Genomic DNA, 27,613 nt, shown 5'->3' with positions numbered 1-27,613 from the left:
CACCCATTTTTGGATGCCCCACGCTGTCCCCCCAATTCCCCCCCATCGCCCAGGGGAAGCCATTCTGGGAAGCTGGAGCCCCAGGTAGGAACATGGGGGTGGGAAGGGTGGGCAGGGTCTGTGATGGGTCCCTGGGGTGCAGCAGGGGACCGGGGTACATCCTAACCTGTCACCATGGCAACGGCAATGGCTCGGTGGCGGCGGGAAGAGGCGGCTGCAGCAGCCCCGAGATGCTGACAAAGGGGAGGGGGAAGGGAGCGCGGCTGCGGCAGGGGCGGCCGCGGGGTGCAGAACCATACCCCCCCCCGCCCGGAGGGGCTGCGGCCAAGACTATCACGGCAGCTCCCAAACAGCTCACCCAACACTACCCCGTGCCAGCCCCTCGCAGCTCCCCACCCAGCAGCCCCCCCAGCTGTCCCCACCGATTCAGACAGCAGGGAGACCCCAGCCAAAACAGGGCACACAGGAGCTGGAGCAACCCTCTCAGACCAAACCTTGCACTGCTGCCACTTTGTGCCCCCACGGCCCTGCCACCCCAGCTGAGGACTCCCCTGACTCCCACCAACACCACTCAGCACATCAATATTGCATTTGGCTTCATATTGAAAGTTAATAAATCTTTAAATCAAAGAGCGCTGCACAGCCCGCTGCAGCCAGGAGTCCTGCCCGTGCCGGTGGAGAGGGATGGGGAGTCCCATCCTGCATCTGGGGGTGGGATAGAGAAGATCCCTGACATGGACCAGATACATCCCAGCTCTGCCAGGACACCACAGCCCTTCTCAGACCTTGCTTCATTAGCAATTAACAGCTAATAACCATCCCTTAGAGGCTGAATGAGCTGATCCCTGCCCCTCAGCTTCCAGGGAAAAGAAGATCATCAGCTCTAACCTGTCCTGCCTCTTCATGGTAGAATGTCCCCAGGCTGGGGGTGCTCTGGAGAAACCCAGACCCCTCACCCAAGCACCCTTCCCCATCAGGTGGGCTCTAAGGGGGATCCAAGGCAGCACAGAGGGGACAAAACTGACAGTCCCCACCAGGAACACCAGCTCGGAGACCATCAGGCTCCACCGCCTCCCCTCCACCAAGGCCAAGGTCTGCAGCTCCTGGCTAAATTGTGGGGTGGGCAATGTGGGCCCCCAGAGTGGCACTGGCACCGCAGGGGACCTGGCAACCCAGGCTGGGGGGGCTCAGTGGCAAAGTAATCAGGTACACAGCTTTAATGAGGCGGCTGGGGACCCTGGGAGATGACACCTGCAGCTGTGCAGGGAAGAAGGCAGCATTGATGGCACAGAGGGGGAAGGGACTGGCCTGTGGGGACTCAGCAACAAAATTACTTTTGAGCAGCCATTTCTCCCAGTTGGAGCAGATCTACATCCCAATTCCAGACCTGAGCTGGGGAAGGGACCTACAGGCAGCGCAATAACAGGGCACCCAGGGAGAGGGACCCTGTCCAGCTCCCAGGAGGGAGCGCAGAGCCACGTCCCTTTAGCTCCAGCTGTGCCACCCATAGCCATGCAGTATTCATGGGGCTCTCACCCTGGGAGGCCGCACAGAGGACCCTCCCCAGCATCCCTAACACCGTCTGCAGGGAGGAACCAAGCTCCTCCAAGCAGCCAGGACAGGCAAGGGGGACATTGCTGTCTGAGGGGACACAGAGGGGCTGGCCCTGTGTCTCCCTGCCTGTGGGGTGCTCCTGCCACCAGCCAGCCCCAAGCCAGCACCCACCTCCTGCCCCTGCAGCTGCACTGCCCCTGCAGCCTGTTCCTGTGTCTGTGCCAAAACACAGTGCTATTTTTGTTCCTATTTTTTAGCAACAGTAGAAATCCTCCTGCTCCACCCCAGGCATCAGGACTGAAAGAAGGGAGGCAACCTGGCCCAGGGGAGCCACACTGGGAGGCAAGGACACCCAAAGCAGCTTTGTAACCCCAGCTGGATCCAGCCCCAAAGTGCACCAAGGACTGCTGCCCATAGGATGCTAACCCCCATCAGGGCGGGGGTTTGCAGGATGGCATGTGGGAGGGTGACCAGGCCAGGAATGTGTCCCCACAGGCAATTATTTTCCTTAGGAAAATAATGTTTCTGCTCTGTCACCTCTTCTCAGAGCCAGCCTGGGGTGATCCTAGTGCTATGGTCCCCAGAAGGCAGCACAGCCAAGGACAGTGGCTGGTTCCTTGCCCAGCCCTGTGGGTGACAACACAGTTACAGCAGCTCAGGGTGGCATTTTTTTCACTTTCAATCCAGGCATGTGCTGTTCCCTGGCACCCCAGCAGTGCGCTGGCACACCTCAGCACTCACCCATCCCAACCCACCACTGGGAGAAGCCAAACATCCATAAGGAGCCTGCAAGATTTTGGGGAAACGCTGCGGTTTCCCTGTGCCTGGGTGAAAATTCACCATGACAACAGGGATGCGGGAGCTGGCCTCGGCCCTGCCTCCACAGGCCTCCTCCAAAGAAGGCTGGCTCAACAAACAGCATCTCCCCCACACCATTGCCACCTTCCCTGGCACGATGAAGGCCAGACCCTGCCCCACATCCCCTAAAACATGGGCAGGCCAAGCAGCATTTCCTCCACCTTTCCTGCATGGAGGCTGGGGCTGGGTGCAGCCTCCAGGCTCCAGCCCAGCGCCTGCACTATCCACAGAGTAGGGCCCTGGGACTGCTGCTGCTGGATGTCGCCTCTGCCTGTGGGTGTTGGAGGCTGGAAAACTTGGGGGGAGCTCAGCCATCTGCAATGTTCCCCACAGCACCTCGCTCCCTCCAGGGCACGGCAGGTGGCAGATCTGTGCAGGGAGCACTGTGCCCCCTTCTCTGGAGCATCCCACCTTCCCACACATCCATGCCAAGCATTGCTGCCCCACAGATGCCAGGCTCCAAGCTCAACACCGCACCCCAAAACACTCCTGGGGTGCCCACACAGCTCAGTGCTCCACCAGAATAAACCACAGGGACCCTGTGACCAAGCCCTCCCCATCCCTTTGCTGTGTCCCCAGCTCCCATGACAGCCACTGAGACAGCTGCCACGGGATCGGGACCAGCACAGCTCTGGGGGTCGTTCCTCTCCGCTTGCCCATTCATGGGAGGGGGAGATTCACACCCCCCCGGGCTGCTGCAGGACGCCCCCAGCCCCGGGTACTGACAGCACGTTGCCACAGCAGCCCCAGCACGGCGCCTCGGAGCTCGCTGCGAAAATCACGGCTGGGGGAGAAGAGCCCTCCCACGGCCACGGAGGGACAGGGATGGCACCCAGAGCAGAAAGCACCCACGGCCCCAAGGACCCCCGTAGGCAGTGTCAACTGTCAGGCTGCTCTGGCTCCAGTTAGCCCCACTGCACCGGGGCCACTGTCACCCATCCCGCTCATGCAGCCTCCCAGCAGGTCCCTGGAGCCCAGGGAATGCTGGACCGGCTCCTGCCAGCGCTGCCCTGTCACCGGAGTGTGCGGGATGCTGAGGGAGGGGAGCACAACCCCCCTGCCAGCATCCTCTGCCCCTGCCCGGGCTCAGCCCAGGAGCCCCCCAGCTCGGGCTCACCGGCAGAGCATCCCTCCCCAGCGCGACGCGGCGGAACACAACAGGTAGGGAGACCCCCCCAGCCCGCTCCCCCTCGCCACCCCCCAGCCCAGGGCACGTACTGCTGTAGAGGGTGTCGATCCATGAGAGGCGCGGCAGGCCGCGGTGGCTGAGCGGCTCCATGCTCGGCTCTCAGCCCCGCCAGCCCGCTCGCATCTCACAACAAAGGCTCGGACGAGGGCGGGAGGCGGGGGCCGCGGGCCCAGGCGGGGGCTGGATGGGGGAGCCGGGCACGGCCGCCTGCCCGGCCGCACGACGGCTCTTCTGCCAGGGATGCCCAGGGAAGGAGGTGCCGGCTGGCAATGGCAGCGCGTCCCGCCTCCCGCCCCTGCTTTTGCCGGGGGGAGCCGAGCTCAGCGTCCCTCCGCACGCATCCACGCCGACCCTCCGCAGGGGTCTGGGGACAAGGGAGGAGGAGGGGACAGTAGTGGCACAAGGGCATGAGGCTGCTCCCCAAGACACTCCAAGGAGAGTGGGAAAGGGAAAGGGGGAGCTTGGCTCCGTCACCCTTTCCACCACGGTCTTATCCTCTCCTGATGACCCAGGGATGCTCTGTCCTCTCCCAGCCCCTCACACCGCTGTGGCTGAGGGACGCAGGCTCCTCCTGGCCCCACTCGCCCCGGCTTCGGAAGGTACCAGGACCCCAGGAGCCGGGGACTGCCCTGCCCCTTGCAAGCCGCGTCGGCAGCACGGGGTGTGGGCAGGCAGGGGTTAAACCGCCCTCCCCAGCTGCGTGTAGCCAAAGGAAATCTGAAGTGCCAGAGTCATCAACCCCAATATGTCAGGGCACCAGCCAAGCGTTCAAGCGCAGAGGCTGCCCTGGTTCAGCCTGTGCCGACTCCGCTGCCCTCATCCCGGCGGCACGGGCAGCATCCCCCGCCTCTGCCCTCGGCCGCGTCCTGCCCGCGGGCTCAGCCGTGCGGAGAAGGGCCTGGACCAGATGGGAACCGGGCAGGAGGGAGAGATAACGCTCTTCCAGGAAGGAGGGGAAGGCAGAGCACCGGAGCGGGAAGTGCCAGGACACGGGTGGCATCGACACCCGCCCTGGCTAGGAGACCTGAAGGGGTCCTGCCACAGCGCTGCCAACACCCGATGCCCTGCTCCGAGGGTCCACACCAGGCTGGGACACAGCGTTCTGGGGAGTGCAGCACTGCCGAGGCTGTGGTTCAGCACATTTTGGGCACATGGAACCACTAGCACCTGGCAACAAAGGTGAGAAGCCACTGGCACTGCCTCTGCGGGGGGGCTGTACCCAGTGCCGGCATGGGTGAGGACCCACAGCCCACCTCCCCACGGGCTGTGAGTCACCGGGCACTGAGTCAGCAGCACAGGATGCTCCCCTTTTCCATCCCTTGCATGCCCTGCTCCTGAGTATTTCAAGGAACTGCGCACACCCACTCAGCCATCCCATGGGATGCTGCTCAGCACTGTCATCCCAGCACTGCCCGGTGCCAGCACCCCCCTTGTCCCCAAGCCATCAGTGCGGGCAGTGACACCTCTTACCAAGTGTGACAGCACAGGCACCACCAGACGCTTTGTCCACCCCCTGTCCCCCACCTACTCCCCCATTTACCCTTGCCCGTGTCCTGCCTTTGTACCACCACCTGCCCCTGCTCCATCCCTTACAGGTCCTGAAGGAGAGTCCCCCCTCTTCCTCCACAGCCAAGTCCCCAGCGGCATGGGACACTGCCACCCGGTGCAGCGACCTGCCAGGAAGGCGACAGCGGTTGGGCTGAGCACATCAGCCCTGTTCACGGCAGGAAACCACGCTCTGCTCGCACCCCGGGGAGCACCGTGGCCGCAGCAGCACCAGCAGCATCAGCAGCAAGAGATGCAGCTGCTCCCCCTCCAGCATAGCAGCTGCAGAGCCCTGGGGACAGCAGGCAGCTCCCCCGAGCTGGCCAGTTTTCCATGCACACAGCTCTCTGCATGCACAGGGGTTTTTCCACATGCTTCCCCCAGCCGGTCATACCTCCCAACCACTCTTGCCCACGGCACTGGCCTCTGCACGCCACCATGCAACCCCTCCTTTGCACATCTTCCTGTCTATCCAACACAAAGGCATGAGTTGAGCACCTGGATGAGCCACTCATGGGCCACCAGACCCCCAGAGCCCCCAGAGATTCTGTCCTCTTTGCAAAAATAACAGCAAAACCCAAAACCTGCAAAGCAGCTGAACCTCCCTCCTCCTCTCCTGAGGGGAGCACCCACTCACACCCAGACACCCATCACCCTGTGGTGACACAGACCAACCCTGAGCGAGGAGACGGTGCCAACAACGTTCTCAACCGCCCCCAGCTCTGACCACAGCACAGCTCCAGCTGGGACCATCCCTGCAGCCACAGCCGAAAGCCACGTCCCGTGGTTCCTCCCCACCACTGGCCAGCCCCGTGCAGCCTGCCTGGTGTCTGGCTGTCTGCCTGGCATCTGCCCAGCCCCTGCCCACCAGCCCACGCCTCGCTATTTCTGGACTCTTGTGCAAGAGTCTCCTCCAGCCATGGCCACACAACCCCCAACGCTTGCCCAGGGCTGAGCTGGGGCTGGTGATGAGCACCCAGGGCTGGCAGCAACCAGAAAGCAGCTCTGGAGCTGCCGACACCTCCTAAGTGGGGCAAAGAAGGTGCTTTCCTGGCGGAAAAAGTGGAAGAGGAGAGGGTGGTTGGGCAGCACCATGCAAATGGCATTCTTAGACAAGGACTGAGGGAGCAGCCAGAGCCCCTTGGTTGGAAGAGATGAAGCCCAGATGTCCTGGAGCCACAGCAGGGACACAACGGGGGCTGCAGAGCCCAGGGCTGCGATGGGACATGCCAGCCTAGAGTCTGGCTGCCCGAGGATTTATCTCAGGGCCAATCTGTAGGATATCCTGGGCCACCCAGGATCTGCTCCCCAACTACAGCCAAGAGAGCCAAAACATGCTGCTGCTCCTTATCTACATATGCAAATTAGCCTGCTTAGCAAACACTGATAAAGTAACTCGGGGTGGGAAAGCCAAGACTATTTGAAGACATCTCTTGGGGAAGCAGTGATATCAGTGCCCTCCCTCCAGCTGCTCCCCAGCCCTGCTCCCAGCAGCTACTCCAGCTGACCTCCACGGGAGGGAAACCCAGCAGTGCCATGGACAGCAGAGGTGCATTTTCCCAGGATGGATGCACACTGCAGTGAGCTGCCTTGGCTAAAGCAGACTCCCCTCTCCAACCCAAGGGAACATTAATCCCCCAGGAGTGCAGGTAAAAGTGTCTCCCCCTGGTCACTGCTGCTGGGTTGGCCACAGCAGACACTGTCCAGCACAGATGGAGCAGTCATCTACTGGGATCCCAACAGCAGCATCCCTGGCCAGGCTGGGCAGGAGGGGAGGAGGAACCACCTGAACAAAGAGCCCCACTGCACAGAAGTGTCTTTCCAGGGGAAAAAAAAAACAAAACCCAAGCAAACCCAAACCAGATTTCAATAGACTTACAATGCAAATGTATTCAGGCCCTGCAGGGCTCTTCTGGCTGCAGCCAGCCATCTAACAAGGGCTTCTTGCTTGCCCTGCTGCTGCTGCTCCTACCTGGGGACCACTGACTGCCCTGAGCCCGAGGTGGCCACCTCCAAGCTGATGCACTTGCCTTTGTGGCAAGCACAGCCCAAGGCACTGCTGGCTACAAAAGGAGGAACTGTGTCCCCTCCTTCTCTTCTGCAGGGCTCTGGGGCAGACCACTCAGCCCAATGCCCACCACCTGAACTCTGCTGAGCTGGGGGAACTCAGCATTGCCTCTGCCTCAAATACTGGAGGGCAAATACCCCTCCCCATGGACCCCCAGCCCTGCTCAGCTCACAGGGATGCTGCAGCCAGACCATCTCCCACTGGTGAGATGTCAGCATCCCTGGGCTTACAAGTGCAGGTACAGCAGCTGTGCTGGGGGACAGGAGAAAATTCACCCTGGAAATGCTCACTAATTTGGGGGATCTACCTCAGAGGGGATGCAGGTTGTGATGCTGGGCAGGAGCTGGATTCCCTCTGCAACCACACTTGACTTGACCCAGTCATGACAGCTTGCCAGCAGCAGAGACATGTCCTCCTACCATCCCTCTGCTTGGTGAGAGGGACAGGGAACCCCATCCCACCACACCTCCATCCTGCTCAGTGTTCAGAGAGCACCAGCTCCTGGAAGAGGCAATTTCTCCACCCCACTGATGTCACTCTGCCCTGGAGCAGAGATCCCAGCAGTGCCTATGGGCAGAGCTGGTCACAGGTTTCCAGTCCGCTCTTCCAGCTCCTCTCCAAGCACTCCACTATTTGCCCACCACAGGGAAGTTACTCCAGCAACCAGCACTTACTGCTCTCATTTAAAACCCATGCTTTTCAACAGCAACTGTTCTACTCAGAGGCTTTTTAACCTGGTGAACTTTTGCATTTATTTCAGACTTTTCTTTAATGGTGCCAACCTGCCCTAGTGTTAACCCTGCAGTCCCTGGCCTGGGCACCACTGCTCCCTGGGGAGGCAGCCCCACACCACACAGGGGTTGTTGTCACACGACCATCAGGGGGAGTTCATGATGAAATGTCACCTCCTGAAATGCTGCCGGGCCCCAGAGCAGATGGAGACAGTTCAAAGGTCCCCAGCAGGCACACAAACACACACACACACACACAGACATATTGTGGTTTTGTCCATGCCTAAGCAGTTAAAATTGAACACTGAGACTCTGCCTGGCCTTCCCTGGCCAGAAGAGGAACTTCCAGTAACTTCAGAGCCAAACAAGCACTTTCCAACAATAGGGAAATTAAATAAAGTAAAAATTGAAAAAAATAATTCAGGACACAGAGGTAGTAGATGGGGTCTCAGGGAGGGACAACTCCTACCCATGCACCTCTCCACTTAGACACTGACTCCCAGATCCCCTCCTGGTGCTAAAGGAGGGAAAATGGAGGCACAGACAATGCAACACTTCACCTTCCTGGGTGCTGTGGGATCACTGCTCCTTTGTCTCCCGCACACAGCAACCCACCCCAGACAGAAGGAGATACACTGGGATGAACTCTGGACTTTGCTCACTGTTCTCCATAAAGGGGATTTTCCAAGAAAGGGACAAGGAAGCAGAAGGGTCCAAGAGTGGCTCAGGACAGCAGGACAGAGCCCTGCCCCACCACAGAGAAGTTTCTCTGGGACAGGCAGAGATGCCACTTTAGCAGGATCATGTATTTGCCACCAGCAGCATGAGCCAAAAGCAGGGACAGAGCAGCAAGAACAAGACCTGCCCTTACCCAAACCATGCCAGGAGTCCCCAGTACCACTCCCACAGTGATCCAGCCACCAGCAGGGTGTGCAGGGATGAGGCAGACAATTCCTCAGGGACTCTGGACACTCCAGGGTCCCTTCACCACCTCAGCCCTCTGGTACACACACCACATCCCTGTGCTCACTGCCCTGCAAGGCAGAGACCCCTCTGCTGCCAGCACCCTCCCTTCCCTTTTCCCAAGGTCCCAGTGAGGGCAGTGTGGTGAGTGAGCAGAAGAGCCCATGTGACTCCAGGATCCTTCCACAACACAAACTGTAATTCCAGCTAAACAGAGGGCCAGTGATTTCATCTATGGCACAGCCCAAGACCGCACCATCCCACTGTAACCAGATCCACCAGCCAGCCTCACCAAGGACTATTCCACCTATACCAGCAGTTCCCATACCTGCACTTGCATTTCTGGGGTGCCGGGTGCTGCCCAGGGCAAGTTGGGTGCTCCTGAACCCAGCAGCCTTCCAGAGGAGCTTCAGGAGCTCCCGCAGCATCCCAGCTCAGAGGCAAAGCCGACATCTTTCTCCACTTCCTAAGGCCAAAGCAGGGGAGTCCAGCAGCAAGTCTGTCCCACCTCTGCCTGGTACCCAGCTGCCAGGCATGGATCATCTCCTGATGAGCATCACTACGTTGCTCCTCCTGCTCACCAGACCCTTCTCCCCAGCCTCATGCCACAGCAGAAGGGAGGTGCTGCAGGCAGCACCCAGCCCAGGCACTGCCGCGCCCCGGCACGCCCCGACCACCTCGACACAGCCCTGCACATACTCAGCTGTGAGACCAGCTGTGTGTTCAGCCACAGGGACAGGTGATGGCCGAGATGGAGGGAATTTCAGCCCTTTCCACACTTTGTTTTCAGCCATCTGCTCGCTGACACTCAGATTTTGTCGGTCCCAGGGGAGCTGGCACAGGCGTTCGCTCAGATGCCAGGATCACGTATCTGGCGGTCACACACGCTGCTCCTGTGCAATAGCAGCAAACAGGGGCATCTTGCAGATCTCCTCGCTTTAAATCAGATTAATCACAAGCTACTTAAAAGAAACCACTGTCTTTCCCTGGTAATTCCCAGGAAGAAAATACTCAAAGCTCCTGTGCTTGCTGTCCAGACAGCGTTGCTGCGGGTTACAGTGGAACAGCCAGGGACTGACCACGTTCAGCTGCAGCACCATTAAACACCAAAATTCACATTAAAATACCAAGGGACCCAGGCAGAGCAGCACTAACCCAGTTACCCACTGCCTGGGCTGCTGGCAGGAGAAGCAAACAGCACCATGATCAGGATTGTTTACTTAGATCTGAAAAATAAAGAGAAGTGAGAAAAACCCAACAGGAGCACTAAGTTAACCAGCTGTCCAGAGAAAGGGGGATCCAGGCAATGACCACACATGCTTCACTGTACTCTCAAATTCTGCTTTTAAATGTCAGCACTGCCAGTGCTGCACACAAGCACCCTTAGAACAACCAACAAAGAAAAGTGCTGATGCTCAGGGAAGGCTCAGGACAGGGCTGGGAAGGGCTCGTTGCTGTCAGCCAACCCTGCAGAGCCTGGCTGTGCCGTGGGGTGAGGAGCTGGGTGCTTGGTGGAGGGAAAGATGCTGCCTCGGATGGGTGCAGGAGCTGGGGACCATGATGGAGGTTTGAGGGAGGAAGGAGAGGCCACATTTAACCACAGCAGATGCAACCTTGGATTTCAAAGTCTTGCCCAAAAGACTCATCCCAACTGCTGGTCCAGCTGTGGAGCTGGAGGACCCCTTTGAGTTACAAAGCTGGGACTCTGAGGGGCTTATGTTGAGCTCAAGGGAAGCCCCTTTAACAACACTCCCCAGCCTGAGAGTAGCCTTGCAGAGTCCTGGGTGTCAGGAAGCATTCCAGACCATGCCCAGGCTTAAAAAAAATGCAGGATCCAAGTGTAAATCGGAAGGATTTGCATTTGGTCACTCAGACACACTCAAGCTCCATCAGCCACTGAGCAGCTCTCCAAAAGCTACAACTGGTGCCCACAGACAGGAAGCTGGAGAAGGGTCTGGAGAGGCCCTTGGAAAGTGGAGCATGGAATGCCCTGGGTCCTCACCACGGGCTTGGAGCAGGCTCCCACAGCCAGTCCCCACTGATCAGGAAGAGGCACAAGCACCCATGGGAGCAAGCCAAGTGCAGTGTGGAGACAACCCCAGGAGCAGCCATGTACTTTGAACATTTCACCTCCAGAGAGCTTGGGAAGGTGAAATGGAAACCGAGCAGCTCCCCAGCCCTGCAGACTAACGTAATAAATATAAATTACACAAAATATTAAGCATGGTTGAACATCAGAGATGCCTGCTACCCAGGCAATCTGAAACCAGCACGATACAGCCCTGGGGGAAAAGCACCTCCCCAAACAATCAAGCAGGAACAAAATTAAGTCAGCTGCAGAATTAGCTACATAAAAAGTGACATTCCCTAGCTGTCAGGACCATGTTTGAAACAGGATTAAAGCTGATGCAATAACAACTTCCAGGCTGCTGGAAGTAGGACAGCATGACGGGTGACAGTGCTCGCTGGCTGTGCCTTCAGTGCCAAAAAACAGTCACTTGCAAAATCACATTGTCCTCAATCCACCCAGCAAAATGCCCCAGGACACCTTGTCACCCTGCACACTTCTGCTTCAGAGGTTCCAGGACTTCCCTAAGAGAGATCACAGGGCGTCACCCAAGCAGAGGTGTGTCCCCGTGAGCCAGGTCATACCTGAAGGAAGTGACTCTGCTGCCCTGTGCCAGCCCCAGAGGTGGTTCCTGGGCCGGTGACATTTACCAACTGCAGGGGACTGGCCACCCTCCCTCCTCACATGCCTGAAGATGGAGCCTTGGCACAGGATGCCCTTGGAAGTGGGACAGGGATGACACAGGGGCTTGGGGTGGCCTTTGTGGCAGGATGGGGACAGCATTAGCTGTTTGATGGAGATGGCACAAGGGCTTGGAGTGGTCTCGGCAACGTGATGGGGACAGCCTGGGGAGACCGCCAGACCCTCTGCCGTGCCATGGCACAAGGTGCATCGGCTGCGTGGCAGGGCTGGCACTGGGGGCTAAGGTGGCCGTAGCAGCGGCACGGCGGGGGGACAGAGTGGCCCGGGACGCCCCTGGCTGTGCCGCCGGTACCGCACGGGAGCTCAGCACGGAGAGCAGGCGGACTCGGGGCTGCCCTCGGCCACGCGGCTGCCCGGGATGCCCTTGACCGTGCGACGGGGTCGACACGGGGGTTGGGGACCCCCTTGTCCCCGGGAACTCCGCGGCACCCACCTGCCGAGGAAGCGTCCTCCGCGTCCGAGCTGCCGCCCTCCGGGGAGCTGCCGGGGCTGGGCGGCGGGCGGGGGGCTTGGGGCGGCGGCGGGAGGGGGGCTCGGGCCAGGGCCGCCTCCAGGTAGCCCACCTTGAACCGCTCCTCGGCCAGCGCCCGCTGCAGCCGGCGGAGGTGGCGGCGGCACCGCTCCAGCTCCCGTTCCATCGCCCGCACCGAGCCCAGCTCCATGGGGGGGGCCGGTTCCCCCGGGAATTCCGCCTCCCAGTGCCGAGCGAAGTCCTCCCGGGCCGCCTCTCCCGCCGCCATCCCCCCCCACCCCCAGCCCCCCGCCCACGGACCGAAGTTTCCCCCCTCTCGGCCGCCGCCTTCCGCCCCCCGCCGCGGGGCCCTTCCGCCGGTGCCCGCCCCCGGCCCGCCCCGCCTCGTACGGCCCCGTCGGGGCGGGGAGCAGCGCGGCCCCCGCCCCCGCTGCCCGCGGGGCTGAGGAGCGGCTGGGTGACCCGGTCCGGCACTTTTCCTTCCCTGGGGAACACGGCAGGCTCGCCCCGGGGTGGATGTGGGGATGGGTGGATGGATGAGGAGGATGCTGTTCACCCCGGAGGCTTCGACCCCCGGTTCCTCCGTCCCCAGCTGCGGGTCTCCCCGGAGGAGCTGCGGGCCGGGGGCCGGCAGGGTGCGGGGCAGGGGAGTTGGCGTCTGGTGCCGGCAGCGTCCGAGCAGTTGACAAACGACAGCTAGTGACACAAACAATCCCACGCGCTGCGAGGAATTGCTCCCGGAGCCAGGAACAACCGAGCCGTGGAGGCGCGGGGCAGCTCCTGTGCCACCGAGCTGCTGTGTCCCCAGCCGCGACGTGCCCTGGCCTTTGCTATAGGGCTGTGCCCCCTCCCAGCCATCCCCACCCCCAAACTCGTCTGTTTCAGGATGGATGGGCCATTCCCACCAGGCGGAATGTGGTGGGCCCATGGAAGGTGTTTTGCCCACCCTGTGCCACAGCACATGTGCCCACTGCATTCAAGCTGCCAGGGTAGTGCTGCTCCCCACTCACTCCCACCCCATGGAACAAGACTTTCCGACCTTGTGCCATGCCAGGCCCTGGGATGTGGGACCCCGTGGGGGCAGAGGCAGGAGCCTCCAGGCAGCGTGGCCTTGGGGAGCTGCCTTCCCCTGCCTCCTGTGTGCTGCACCATGGCTGGCAGAGGGTGACTCACAAGCCTGTCTCCCTTGTGCCACCTGGCTGTGGCCCAGCAGGAACAAAGCACCTTCTTTATTGACCCACGGGGCCCAGGCAGTGTTGCAACCGCCTCCTCCTCCTCCTTCCCCTCGGTCACCACCCCAGAGCAGGGGGCTGCACAGGGGTGGGCACCTCCCTACATGCCAGTCCCCGGTTCTCATGCTACAGCATCATCAGCCCCCTTCTCCATGGACTCCCTCCTGTACAGCCTTGCCTCCCGGTGCAGCCTCTCTGAGGAAGATGGATAGTGCTGGGACACTACTAGGAGAGGGCAGCCCCCCCCAGCCCATGTCAGCTGCCCCCTCACCACTCCATCAGGATTTCATCTCCAGTGATGGTTGTGCTCCCAGAGGGTCCTAGCACCTCTCACCTGGAAGGAGCAGCAGTTTGGGGGTGCTGGATGGGTGTAGGTGAGGGCCAGCCAGTCCAGAGCTCTTTGCAAGAGCTGCAGTCCCTGCTCAGCAGCAGTGCTAGGGCTGAGAACACCCAAAACACACCTCTGGGCCGTGGGACCTGTGAGAGCTGTGACAATGCTGCCCAGGGTGGGCAGGTGCCCCAGGTTCAGTGTGACACGTGCTGGAGGGCTGGGGTATCCCTGGGGGTCAAACCCCTTCATGGATGCTGGGGAGGAGGAGGGGGGGTGCCATGAGTGGCCTGATTTATGCACGGCGACGGATAATTACAGCTCCTTCATCATCTGTCAGGCAGGCAGGCCCAGCAGAGCCTCACAACACATTTCTGACTCCCCATCTCAGCCCATAAATCTCTCCAGCACACGGCCATAAATCAGCGGGGGCTGAGGGAGCAGGGCCAGGGTGGGCGTTCCTGCTGGCCTCCCACCCTGTAATGGGCACCTAGGTAGGAAGTGCCCAGGACGAGGTGGGGATGGCCCAGCGGGATGCACTAATTACAGGCAGCAGGAGGCATCCAACCTGTGATTTACGGTCTGGCCTTGCCCGCTTCTGAGAGCTGGGGCTGGGTCCCTGCAGGGCCAGGGCTGCCCAGAGCAGAGATGTTGGGAAACTCCATCAGTTCTCCCCAGAGAACTCCCAGGGGTGCGGGCAGGATGGGGGCAGTGGGCTCTGCCCTGCCCAGTGGGCACCTCGGGGCTGCTGCCTGCTCGCTGCCCCTGTCTCTGCCCAAGCATGGGCCCCAACTGGGACACAGCTCTGTGTCCAGCTCAGCCACCTCTGCCCCTGCTCCACCTCCTCAGCTCCCACACCAGCAAAACCACCCCTGTGACACGGATACGTCCTGCTTAGCTGGGGTTTTGACCCCCAGGCATACCTCCAAGTGGGCCCAGCATGTATGTCCTGCTGACATCCAAGCATCCCAAAGAGTCCCTCGCTCCAGAGCTGAGCTCAGGAGTCAGTGCCCAGGAGAGCACCCACTCCTGGGCAGAGCAAGACTGGGCAGCCAGAGCACTGCTGGGGAGAACAAGAGGGCCATGGTGAGCACAGGTGAGGGCTCAAAAATATTTGCAAGTTTCACCTCCCTTTGAAGTCCTCCTGCCTGGTCCTCCCCTATCCCTGAGGCCCTGGATCCTGATTTATTTGGTTCCTGGAGCAGAGGCACCTAAATTAGCTCCAACTTCAAAGAGTCAAGAGAGGAGTAGGGCAATAGACAAATAGCCCCCCACTAATTGTGGCTATTGACCAAACATGAGCCAGGACAATCAGATAGGAAGAGATGAATCAAGGGGGACATGCTCTCCCGGGGCTCTGCTTTTACACCAGTCACCCCAACAATTTGTCAGACCCACTTCTAGGCCATTTTTCAAAACACTCCCCCTTGCACAGGAAGGCATTTAGCAACTACTAGCTAATGAAACGATGGGCAAACACATATGGTGGCCCCACACTGCTCGGAGAATGGAGACCTGGTCCTCCCCATGGCCTGCAGACCCACTGCACCTGGCAAGTCCCTCTGTCACATCAGCATGGGGATGCAGGGAACAAGGAGCTGCTTTCAGCATCATCTTCCCTAAAGTAAGTGCCGGGCAGGCCCGGCAGCACCAGCCCAGACATCTCTGCCCCCCGGGGCTCCACACTGCTGGGAAGGGACAGGAAGGCTCTGGTGGCAGGTAGCACTTTAGCTCTTTTATCACCTGCTCCAATTCCCCCTGCCACATTCCTGCTTCCTGCTCCGCAGGGCAGAGGCCTGCCAACCCCCTGCACATTCCTCTGCTGGCTCCTGGGGGCTGCTCCTGCCCAGGCACCCACCTACCTCCGTGCCCACAGGTGTGTGGACCAGCCCTAAGGCACTGTCTCGAAGGCAGCTCAGTGCCCCAGCCCAGTTCCTGGGGGCAGGAGTAATTTTGTCTTCTGCACCCAGGCACAAGACTTGCCACTCTCCTTAGCAACCTCATCACTCCATGCCTCAGTTTCCCTTAGCTGGGAAATAAATGCTGCAGCACCAGTGAACATGGGCGAGCAGAGCCCGAGCCCTGTGCCAGGGTGGAGAGGTCCCACGGGGCTCTGCCCCACAGCACTCTATAAAACCCAAGGATGACCCAACCCAGGCTGAGCTGCCAACCTGCCCAATGTGAGGAGAGGGCAGAGCACCTCGAGGAACTCTTGCAGCGACCAAGCCCTTGGCAGAAACTGGAGCAAGCACTGCATGGGGTGCTTGGTAGAGGTGCTTTCTCTTGGTGTGCAGAGCATCCCTCCACAAGCTCTGGGCACCCAGCACTGGTGTCCCATGCTCCAGCCTGGCACTGTGCTTGGGTGCATCCCTGAGAGCAGCGGTTGGGCAGGGCTGGCCCTGTGCCTCTTGGTCAGGTAACACACCTGCGGGCAGGTGAGGGGGGGTCGGGAGAGGCCACGTGATGAGCCCTGCCATAGGGTTTTTAGAGGCGGCTGCGTGTCCCTGGAGGAGTGTCTCCCACCCCTCGCAGGAGGCAGGACCACAGCAGCACCTCTCCTGCTCCCCTTCGCCGCAGTCATGTCGGGAGCAGCACCAGAGCCCAACAGCTCGGAAGAGGAGCTGGAAGTGAGGGGTGCCTCCCAGGAGTGCTACGGGCAGGATCTGTGGGTTCCCCAGGGCAGGGAAGCAGCTGCCTGCCTGGGGGACACCGAAGAGATGAAGGTGAGGAAGAGGAGCAGGCCGGCACGCTCCAAGGCCAGGAGGATGGCTGCCAACGTCAGGGAGCGCAAGAGGATCCTGGATTACAACCAAGCCTTCAACGCCCTGCGGCTGGCCCTCAAACACGACCTCGGGGGCAAAAGGCTTTCCAAAATCGCTACCCTCCGGCGAGCCATCAACAGGATCACGGCTCTGTCCCTGTCCCTGCACGGCACCGGGCGCTGCTGGTCCTGCACCCACTCCGAGTGCCGCGGCCGGGCCGGGGTCCCTGGGCGGGATCCGGGGATGAAGGGCGGTCGCCCCCAGCTCCCCTGGGAGCCCGGTTCTGCGGGCACTGCCGCCTTGCAGCGCTACCCTCCGGCTCCGCTCTGCGCCGGGTTTTCCTGCGAGAGGCAGCTCCAGCACTGCCAGAGCCCGAAGGAGGATGGCTCCGTGCCCAGCCCTGCCTATTGCTCCAGCGGGACCCAGCCCCCCGGGCTCCGAGGCCAGCAGAGACCCGTGAGCCTGCAAGATCCCCTGGCTGAGGCAGTTCCCTGGCAGCTGGGCTATTGCCAGAGCTGGGGACACCAGCAGTGCCACCCCATCCACTGACCTGCAGGGCTGGGGTGGCCAGACGGTGCTGGGAAAGGTAACGCGTCCGCGGGACACACAGGGGGAGCGGGAAGGGGCCGGTGTGTGCGAGAGAAGTGCTGCGGGATGCCCAGCTCAGCTGCACAGCCCTGAGCCCCCGCCGGGCTGTGCAGGCCCCCGGGGCTGCCTGGCTGCGGGTCTCCGCTCTGCAGGAAAACCGGGGAAGGCGGCAAGTCCTCTGGAATGGCAGCTCTGTTTCTTGTTGCGAGGTCTCACTGCTGCCGACCGTCGCTGTTATTTATTTGCTCTTCCTTCCGCTGTGAGAAAACACGACTTTAAAACCCAGCACCAGGGCACTGGCTGTTAATATGTGTGGGGTGGACAGATGGGCCGTGGGGATCACGCTAAAGCCCCTGCTGGCTGGTTGCTCTGGCTCCCGCGGGTGAAGGAGGGGAGCAGAAGCCAGGAAAGGTTAGTGCCCTGGGACTTTTGATGCTAAGCTCATTGGTGCAGACGTTTGTGCCCAGCAGATTTGCGAGGCCAGGCAGGAGGTGGGACAGATGTCAGCTTTCATAAACCCCCCCCCATCCGTTTGTGTCTTCCTCCTGATGGTGGCAAAGTGGCTGTGCTGTGACTGGCCAGCAGGACACAGTGACATGGATAGAGGGGGAATTTTACCTGAAAAGGTCCCTTTGGCCCTTTCCCTCCAGCTCAGAGAACTCGGACCAGCTAGTAGGGCTCCCTTCTGCCCAGGGCTCAGCAAACTGGAATTGCTTTAGGAATCAGGCAGGGTTTTACTGCTGCACATGTGATGACCGACATGTTTTTTTGGGCAAGGTAAATTGCACTGCATGATTCCTGCAGTGCTGAGGCCCCACTGAGCTGCTCCAGCCCTTCCGCTCCTTTCCCAGTACTCCCAGCACCAGCTACCAATACACCAAGGGCAGCCTGAGAGGAGCACATGCTGGAACAACCACCTCAACCTTCTGCTCCGGTGTGCCAGACCTTCCCCAGGGTCTCCTCCAGCTCCTTTAATCACCGGGTGGGATAAAGGAGCTGGGCAGTGAGCAAAGGAAAGCTTGCAGCAGCCAGGAGAGAGAGCTCTCCGCTCAGCAAAGGAGCCTCTTTAAAGTGCTGACGGTGTGAGGCATCTTGGCTTTAATCTCCAGCAGATGTTCCCCCTGACAGGAGAAGTCCTGCAGCAATGTCCGCTGAAGGAATTCTGCATTTCCCAACAGCATCCCTGCTGCGGGCAGCTTTCCCTGCTCTGTCTCTCCCCAGAGCAGCACATACTCCTGCTCTGCTCCATCCGCACAGGGAGTGAGAGCCCAGCAATAGCAGGATCTAAAGAAGGTTTAAGTAAAACCCAACCGCAAACCCCTCCCTCCTCCCAAATTTGCATCTCATGGCTTTTAGCTTTGTTCTTCAATCAAGGCAAGACAGAAGCAGATGGCCAGAGAGGCAGGAGCGGGGGGGGGGAAGCATAATCCCATGAGACATCCCCAAAGCAGGGTCACCCCATCACAGGTTCACATCTACAAAATGTGGGTCCTAAATCTGCCCGGAGGTTGTGGGATGGGACAAACCCCGGAGGGGGTGTGGGCAGCAGCCCGGCAGGCTCTGGGTACTGCTGGACTTCGGGGACTGGGCCCCAGTCAGCAGTGAGCTCCTTGAGCACCTCTGGGAGAGGCAGAGGGTGCTGGGTGTGCCCCAAGATGGCACACACTGCATGGGAAATCCTTGACAAATCTGGAATCAAAACGTAATAGAGAATGAGTGGGAAATCATCTCTCTCTGCCAGGCCTCCAGGGTCAGTGGGTTTTTTTAGTCCTTCCTCCTGCCCCTCACAGCACCCCCTGCTCCCAAGGCTGTGGTTATTTGCTTTACAGGACACAACCCTCCCCTGCACCAGCCACCCTTCTCCTTTGCAGACCCTATGCAGGGACACAGTACACGCCCGTGATCTGGTATCCCTGTCCCCAGCTGCCATGTCTCCAGGGTCACCCACGTGCAGGAAGGGCAGGTCGAGCTCTGCACAGCTTGTCCAGGACCTCCTCTCTGTCCAGTGTTTTCCCAGAGCGGCTGGAGCCCGGAGGACAACGGGGCGCCCGGGGCCTGCTCTGTGTCGCCTGTCCCTCCCCTGCCTGGGGAAAGGTTTCAGCCAGGAGGGACTCAGGGGCAGCAGGACTGTGTGCACTGCCACCCAGCACAAGCTGCCCTCGGCATCCCCCTGCTCCCCGGGGCCAGAGGTGACCACCGAGCCCCGCCGGCACCAGCCGAGCCCGTTCAGGGCTGGGCTCTCACGTAGCGCTGCAGCCGAGAGGAGCCCGTGGGAGCCCGCGGGAAAGAGCGCGGGGGGAATCGGTGGGGCGGGACCGAGCTTCGGGCAGGGCCGGGCTGGAGGCGACAGGGGACACCCCGGCTTTCCCACCGCTCCACCCGCCGCATCCCCGTCAGCATCCCCGGGGCGTGGGCAGCGGCACCGCCTGCAGCGGGTCCTGCGGGGGGCGAGGGAGGGGGAGGACGGGGACATCCCGGGGGCGGTCCACGGCCCCGATCCTGCCCCGGGGGCCGAGCCGGGCTGGCCCCTCCTCCGGCACGGCCTCCCGCGGGGCGACCAGCCCCGAGCGCAGAGCGGCGGCGGCGGGGGGAGCGGGGAGCCCGCTCCGCCGGGCCATGGCGAGCTCCGGCGCCGCGCCCGGGGGCTCGGGCTCGGGCACGGTGCTGCCCACCCGCTTCCAGGAGACGGAGAAGCTGCTGGCGGCGACGGAGGTTCGGGAGGAGAAGGGCCTCCGCGGCTCCAAATCCTTCACGGCCGCGCTGCCCGGCGAGGCGGAGCGCAACGGGCACGGGCTCGCCTACAAGTCGGTGTCGGTCGGGCACCTGGAGGTGGCCCCGCTGTCGCCGTCCCGGCTCAGCCTGGGCAGAGCCTCCTCCACGGCCACTAGCACAGCGGCACCGGAGCAGGGCCGCCCGCGGGACTACCTGGTGCTCGCCATCTTCTCCTGCTTCTGCCCCGTCTGGCCCATCAACATCGTGGGGCTCGTCTTCTCCATCATGGTGAGTGTGGGACCTGCCGCGCCGCTGGTACCGCCCGGTGCTCCCCGGTACCGCCCGGTGCTCCCCGGTGCCGCCCGGTGCTCCCCGGTTCCCCCCTCCTCGACGGCCGGAGCGGGGCCGCCCCGGAGCTGTCCGCGGTGCTGCATCGGCGGCGGGGAGCGGGAACCGGAGACGGGGACCAGGGGGGCAAGGCTGGAACCGGTGACCAGGGACCGGCGGGGACCGGGGGCGCGGCAGAGATCGGGGACCGGGATCCTGAGGGCGGCAGGGACCGGAGGGGCGCGGCACGAACCGGAGAGGAGCTCGTACAGCTCCCGCAGCCCAGGCTGTGCCCGCTGCTCGGCGCCCGTGGGATGCTTCGACCGGGGAACGGAGGCGGGGGGAGGTGGGCAGGGGCTCCCCGAGCTGGCGGGGACCCCTGGCACAGCCGGTGCTCGGGTCCGGGATATCTCGAAGAAAGGCGGCGGGATGGAGAGGGACGGTCCGGGATTTGGGGTGGGAGCCGGGAGCACCCAGGGAAGGGCTCCCGAAATCTCAGCAGCCCCGGGAAGCCCGGTCCCTGGATCCAGACAGAGATCCGGAGCGATTCGCTGGCCGGGCTTCCCCAGTAAAGGAGCAGTGAGGAGAAGCAAGGACGAGGGATCTCCCTCTGTCCCTCCGAGCCCAGCCCTGCAGCACCGGGGAGCCCCTGCTTGGGGGTTGGTTCCTCTCCTCGGTCACTTCAAAGAGACGAGCTGCACCTGCAGCTCTTTTAAGCGCCCTGGAAAAGCGATTTTTCTCCGTTAAACGTTCCCCGCGCCACAGCAAAGCCACCAACATCAGAGCAGGGGAGAACAAAGCCAGGTGGCTCAGCCAGCCCAGCCCTGCAAGTACAGCCACCTCCTTACCCCCCAGGACACCCCCCTGCTTTACAGCTCCTCCCCAGGCACCTTCTATGCCTTTGCTTTGAGACAGAGGCTTTTTTTCCCCCCTTTTTTTCCTTTGAAAAGGAATCCCCCTTGATTTCCTTTGAAAATCATCTCAGGGAAAGCGATTACCTCCTTCCCACAACAGAAATACACCGAGAGGCACCTGCAGCCCAGAACTACCCCAAAATACCCCAACAACTTGAAGACATACACTGGCAATGGCCACAGAAAGCCCTCTGGGGAGACCAGTTTCCATTTTGAGGAGGAATCATCAGTTCTGGCAGGGCCAGCTGTCATCTGCGTAGTACAGTTGTGTGGCAGAGCAGGGGGGAGGCAGCCAGCCTTGCTTGGCTTTGCTCTGCGACGAGAGGGAAAGCAGCTGGGATGTGCATAGCCATGGTAATAAACAAGGGCTCTCACGGGGATTTTTCCAACCACATCAGCCTTCATGCAAAATAGATTCTCACACTCTCTCCCTTGCAGGCGTTAAAGCCTCCAGCACGGTGGGGATGTGCCCTGGGCTGCATCAACCCCCGTGGAGTAGAAGTGTAAGCAGTGAAAATAGAGCAGGAGGCAGTTAATGCTGCTAGACAGCGAGGTACCCGTGTGCATTTACTGAGTTAACCACAACGGGAGACAGGACTAGCAAGGCAATGAGACTGTTTGGCTGCTCTCTGCTTCCAAGGCCCTTGACAGCACCCACCAGAGCTCACCCAAGGCTGGGGAAGAGGATGCTGGACCCTGTGGGGCCAGCAAGGCAGAAGGTGCTTTTGGATGGGCTTGTTCTCCAAGACAAGATTTCTAGTGCAGACAACACATCAGTAACCAGTGCACATCCCCTGAACCCTTCACAGTCACCCCTGTACTCCCTGTCTCCTGGGACTCTTGATTTTTCACAGACCTTTCCAGTCCTGGCCCTGCCCATGTCGTCACCTCCCCACTGCCAGCCAGGGACCCTGCACAGTGCCAGCAGAGCAGGATGAGGAATGATCCTTGCTCTGTGCTGACCCTGGGGAGCCAGGAAACATCTGGCTGGGTCCTCCTGCCAGCAGGAACAGCTTCCTGGGCATCAGCTGATGTTTCACCTGATTACATTGGGGAGGAATTTAGTCCCCAGAGACCCCTGAGGCTCCCACAGAATAAAACCCAGGAGTGCTTGATCACACACAGATCCGAGAAGGAACCAGGTTTTCATCATTCCTGGTGCCTGGGGGAGTGTGGGGGGGCCTTTCCACAATGTGCTGACATTCCTTTAGCTCTGCAATTGTATGTTTCTTTCTTAAGTCAATGTTTTTTTGCATATGAAAGCTTTTTTCAGGGTAATAAGCAGCAGCCAGAGAGGAAAGCAAATTAATGCTTTTGGGTTTAATGTCTCATAAATCATTTTCCAAAAGCAACTCTCAGATCCGAGCAGGGCTGATGGCCAGAGGTGGGGGGGGAGAAAAAAATCTGCTCTAGTCCCCCAGCCCATTCCTGATTATGCTGCTCTTGTGGAAACGAGTTACCTGGAGGCTCCTCTACTGACCCTTGGACGAGTTTTCTTGACCAAGCAAGGATCTGTCTGTGCTGATGGGTTTGGGTCTCTCCCTGAGCTGGAGGGCAGGGCTGATGGACACAAGGGAGTCCCACGGGAGCCATCCCAGAGGAGGGCAGGGCTGGGTACCACGCCTCCCCCAAGCTGTTTTGCTGTTTGATCCTTCCTGCCACAGTGCAGCCACATCAGGGGAAGCAGCAGAGGGGTCACTCACCAGCACACAAAACTCTGAACAGATGAAGGAAAGAGAAAAAGAAACACAAATCCAACCAGAAGCAGCATATAGTAACACCAAGGACAATTCTGCACTGCACTGGGTGTCCAAAATAAGTACTGTCATTCCTGAAAGATGTGGGAGAAGTCAGACTATCCTTACTCATTTTAAATGCCACAGTCATCTATCTAAGGCTGAGGGTGACTTATACAGCTCTCAGAACCTTTTCTCCAACACAACACAAGAGTCGAGGATTAATGATTTATTCTGAGTAGCTTGGGGAAGGCAGCAGAGTGCATCCAAAGCTGGTTCATAAACTGGGAAAGACTGCAGGGAAGAGGAGGTGACAATTTGTCTTCTCCATCCATGGGACTAGCACAGAAAACTAATTGCCTTCATTTGCAACAAGACTACTTAGGTGATCTAGTAGGGGAAAAAAAAACAACCCTTCCACAGAGTAACCTGAGCAGCTAATGGTTTGAAAAGAGGTTAATGTCTTTTGGATCACCCAGGCCTACCTGGCCTCTGGGTGCTGTGGTACAGCCCCACTTTTGGGTCCTTCATCATTCCTCCCAGCTGGGCTGTAATCCCAAGTGCCTTGGCACCCACACAGCTCCTCACTCCCCCAGAGCCCTCCAGCCTTTCCGAGATGTTCTGCCTCGGTGAGTCTCCATTAACAAACAAGATGTTCATGTTTTTATGTGGAAAGCAAAACACAGGATTAGTGGTACTAGCGAGATATAATCAAACTGTTCCACACCAATGAATAATACATGTACAGTAACAAATGCTTGCTAAACACCCCAAGCCAATGCTGATATATTTTTCCTAATTGTTCAGGATAAACGAGCAGTAAATGCCTCCAGAAGCTGTAGTGATAAATACATCAGATTCCTTAACCTAAATATTTTCCCAAGAAGACAGCTAGAACTGCATGTTTTGCTGCAATCTAACCCACACCCTGCTAAAATATTACACTCGGTACCAAAACCTTAGCCTAAAAAACCCCTAAGCCCCAATGTTGGAAGCTGGCAGGGAGCAGGGCAGGGATCCTGTCAGTCCCTGGGCTGCTGCGTCCTCCCCATCTCCTGCCACCAGCCCATGAGGCTTCATTTTGTCACCTCCTGTTCTGTAATAAAAGCAGGCTCTTGGCTGCATCCCATTGATTTTAGATCACAGCATCACAGAATGGTGGGGGTTGGAAGGGACCTTGAAAGATCATCTGGTCCAACCCCCCTGCCAGAGCAGGGTCACCTAGAGTAGCTCACACAGGAACACGTCCAGGCGGGTTTTGAACGTCTCCAGAGAAGGAGACTCCACAACCTCTCTGGGCAGCCTGTCCCAGGGCTCTGTCACCCTCACAGTGGAAAAGGTTTTCCTCATGTTTACATGGAAGCTCCTGTGCTCCAGTTTGCACCCACTGCCCCTTGTCCTATCACTGGACATCACTGAACAAAGCCTGGTTCTGTCCTCCTGACACTGCCCTTAACATATTTGTAACCATTGATGAGGTCACCCCTCAGTCTCCTCTTCTCCAAGCTCAAGAAACCCAGCTCCCTCAGCCTTTCCTCGTTAGGGAGATGTTCCACTCCCTACATCATCTTTGTGGCTCTGCACTGGACTCTTTCAAGCAGTTTTTGCTCCAAAGGAAGGAGCAGGAGCCAGGTCTGGGGCTGCAGGGAACTGCTGGAGATGGGTGGGGAAGGGGAAGAAGCCTTTAACCCATGGAAAAAAACGTTAGTTAATTCAAAGAAAGAGTAACTGCTTCAAGGCAGTTAAAGTATCTACAAAACCCCATCCCCAGGGAGGTAGGGGGGAGTTTTGCCTGACTCCTCCACCGGATCAAGGTGACAAACCTGTGTCCCCGGCTCCCTCCTCTCCCCAGCCCGCCCTGCTTCCCTTTCCCCCCCTCTCCAAGCCTTCCCAATGGCCCTTAAAACTCCTTATCCGGTTTCTTTCTTCCAAAAAGCCCTTCCCGATGGGTTTCCCGGGAGGCAGGAGGGCTCCGCAGGAATTCGGGAAGGCTTTTCGTGCGGGAGAGCCGCGCCGGGCACAGCCCGCCTGCCTCTGACCGGGCAGCGGCTGCAGGGACTCCAGCCTCACCCACACGGTGAATAATGTCACCGGGAGTAATGTCACCCTGATAACCTTGTGGTACCGCACAGCTGCCTTTCTGCTAAGTGCCAGGACCTCCCTCAGCCCAGGAAACCCAGGACGGTGGTTCCAGCAGGCTGGGGAGCCCCGGGGGCTCCTCTCCCAGCAGGAATGTCCCTCCCTCAGCTCATTCTTATTTGCAGTGTTTTTCACTTGGGAACCAAATGATTGTCAATTACAAGAGCAAAACCCAAGATTGTTCCTTATTTAACAGCAAGGAGATCTTCTTAAACCAACACTATAAGGCTCCAGGAAACCTTAGAGCACCTTCCAGTAACCGAAGGGGCTACAGGAAAACTGGGAAGGGACTTTTTATGAGGACATGGAGAGATAGGACAAGGGGCAACAGTTTTAATCTGGAAGAGGGAAGATTTAGGTTAGACATTAGGAAAAAATTCTTACTTGTGAGGGTGGTGAGATCCTGTCCCAGGCTGCCCAGGGAAGCTGTGGCTGCCCCATCCCTGGCAGTGTTGAAGGGCAGGTTGGATGGGGCTTGGAGCAACCTGGGCTGGTGGGAGGTGTCCCTGCCCATGCAGGGGGGTTGGAACGAGACGATCTTTAAGGTTCCTTCTCAACCTAAACCATTCCATGATTAATTACTTACTCTGAAGGTAAGTTATTAATAATAATTAAGTATAATATTATAATACACAGATGCATCTGTGTGTTACACTTTTTCTGTTGGGCTGCTCTTGGTCCTCAGGTTGCTGTGTGGGATTGGCATGGGTGGAGGTTCCTCTCTCCCAGCAGATCAGTTGAGCCAAGGCCAGTAGGAGAGCTGGGGCTGGAGCACAGATGAGTCAGGTCACAGCATCACCCTCACTGCCCTGTCAGGACACAGGCAAGGTCTTGGTGGGCCCATATTCACTGCTGGGAACACCCTGGGGAAGCTGCACTAAACCCCCCAGAGATGCCTCCAGGATCTGGAACCTGGGTGGCCAGCCTTGACCGAGCAGTGACAAGCAAAGTTTCCCAGGGAAGCTTCAAGTTGTGTTCTCCATCACATTCAACTCCAACAACCAGCAGAGAGGCCACATGCTGCCATGGGACTGTCACTGCTTTTCTGTGTGTTGGTTTGTTGGTAACAAACTCACAGCACATGTTGCTGCTTAACACAGCAGTTTTCAGCAGAAGATGGAGGTGGGATGCTTCTCCTGCAGGCAGGCTGCAGAAGGGCAGTGGCTGCCCTGAGGGACATTGTCCTGTAGCTGTTCCAGAAGGTCAGTTCAGCTGGACCATGGGCTGGCAAAGCCACGGGCTTGCAGGGGACACTCACATGCCATCCTGGGATGGCAGAGCCAGCCCAGCAGCAGCTCTGGTTTTGGGGACTACAGCCAGAAAGTCACCCCAGAGCCACAGTTGTTCTCAAGAGTCTTTTTCTGTGTCTCCCCCAGTCGAGGAACAGTGGGCAGCAAGGGGACATCGACGGGGCCCGGCGACTGGGCCGCATGGCCAGGCTGCTCGGCATCGTCTCCATTGTCCTGGGAACCATCATCATCGTGATCTACATTTCACTCAGCGTCACAGGTAACACCTCCTTCTCTTTTCTCCAGCCCAGCTAGAGCAGGAACCTCACACAGCTCCTGTCCCCAGCCCAGTGCATAGCACAGACCTGCCCACCATCCCCCGGGCAGGTGGTGCCCCCTTCCCACCCCAGCCCTGCAGTGGTAGGGAATTAAGCACCTGTCTGGTCCAGGCTGGTTTGACCACCACCAGCTGCACACACACACACACATGCAAAACACCTCAGAGAAGGGGCTCCTGGCAGGAGCAACACACACTGTTCAAGTGACCCCAATGCAAAGTCCTCCCTGTGCTGTCCCACCGTGCAGTGGTGACCACACAAGGTCCCTCTCATGCAAGGTCTTGCCCTGGAAGAAGCTGTGGTGGGTTTAGAAGAGTGCAGTGACTCAACCTGCCCAGAAATGCAATCTCAAAACATTTGGGGAACCTCCCAAAACCAAACCCACCTGCCAAACCAGCATGACCAGCATGCAGCTCAGGCAAACCTCAAAAACACACAACCCAAGAGCAAAAGGGAAACATCTGTGACTGCTGGAACCTGCTCTAAGACTCTCTCTGTTTTTACAGTTTCCTAGAAGACGTTTTAGCATGCAAATACCTCGAAGAGGAGGAAGACAACTTTCCTTTTGGGGTTTTTACTTTCAGCCTTGCAACAAAAAATTGTCACAGCGTAGGTGGGCAGCCCTGGCCAGCTTGCTCTGGAGGAAAGGCTGCTTTGACTTCACAGCCTCTTGGCAAAGACTTTGTGCAAGTGATGGGATAAAAAAAACATGGTGAGAAGGGATGGGAACGAACAGCGGACACCGAGCGGAGAGGAGAAGGGGGAAGTCACTACCTCATTCCCCTCCAGGAAAACTCACGGAGTGGGGAGACCACTAAAGTACAAGAGGAGGAGAGAGTTTCAAGAAGGAAGCTTTAAGGCAAGACCAGGACACTCGGAGGAGTCCTCCTAAGAATTTTTGGCACAAGTCACTGGATTTTTGGGGGGTTTGTTGGTTTTTAAATCGTCGAATTCTCTGTCTCTACAAAACAAACAAAGAAACGACAACAAAAAACCCACAACAACAACAACAAAAAAGCTCAAACTGCCATCAGGAGCTGAGAGCTGTTCCGTGGAGGAGGAGGGAGAGCAGAGCTGCAGCAGGACCAGGGCTCTGCTCCCAGCAGGACGAGCCGCAGAGGCCGGAGGATGTGGTGGGTGCTTTTGTATTTTTGATGA

At 59.0% G+C, this 27,613-nt stretch overlaps 3 protein-coding genes across 4 annotated transcripts in view; 2 read left to right on the top strand and 1 right to left on the bottom strand.

Moving 5' to 3' along the window:
- Positions 1–12,171, bottom strand: part of ABR (ABR activator of RhoGEF and GTPase) — a 37,233-nt gene extending 25,062 nt beyond the window's left edge. The window contains exon 1 of one of the 2 annotated variants that reach the window (XM_051635611.1): positions 12,112–12,171. Coding sequence is in view for 1 of the 2 variants with exons in the window: in XM_051635612.1 (XP_051491572.1) it covers positions 3,631–3,691 (61 nt within the window). In the remaining variant the exon portion in view is untranslated. Of the gene's footprint in view, positions 1–3,630; positions 3,738–12,111 lie in introns of those variants that run through there. The other variant, XM_051635612.1, reaches the window with a different exon arrangement.
- A 511-nt stretch (positions 12,172–12,682) lies between these two features.
- On the top strand, positions 12,683–17,021 carry BHLHA9 (basic helix-loop-helix family member a9). Its single transcript, XM_051636087.1, has 2 exons — positions 12,683–12,785; positions 16,243–17,021. The coding sequence occupies exons 1-2, from the start codon at positions 12,683–12,685 to the stop codon at positions 17,019–17,021; spliced, it is 882 nt and encodes a 293-aa protein (XP_051492047.1).
- Positions 17,022–19,637: 2,616 nt separating this feature from the next.
- TRARG1 (trafficking regulator of GLUT4 (SLC2A4) 1) lies at positions 19,638–27,210 on the top strand. The gene is made up of 3 exons (XM_051636042.1): positions 19,638–20,060; positions 26,265–26,397; positions 26,962–27,210. The coding sequence occupies exons 1-3, from the start codon at positions 19,677–19,679 to the stop codon at positions 26,967–26,969; spliced, it is 525 nt and encodes a 174-aa protein (XP_051492002.1). The 5' UTR covers positions 19,638–19,676; the 3' UTR covers positions 26,970–27,210.
- The last annotated feature ends 403 nt before the right edge of the window (positions 27,211–27,613 follow it).

Source organism: Apus apus, chromosome 18 (assembly GCF_020740795.1).
Source record: "Apus apus isolate bApuApu2 chromosome 18, bApuApu2.pri.cur, whole genome shotgun sequence".
Classification (NCBI taxonomy): domain Eukaryota; kingdom Metazoa; phylum Chordata; class Aves; order Apodiformes; family Apodidae; genus Apus; species Apus apus.
This window is presented reverse-complemented; position numbering and strand designations above follow the sequence as displayed.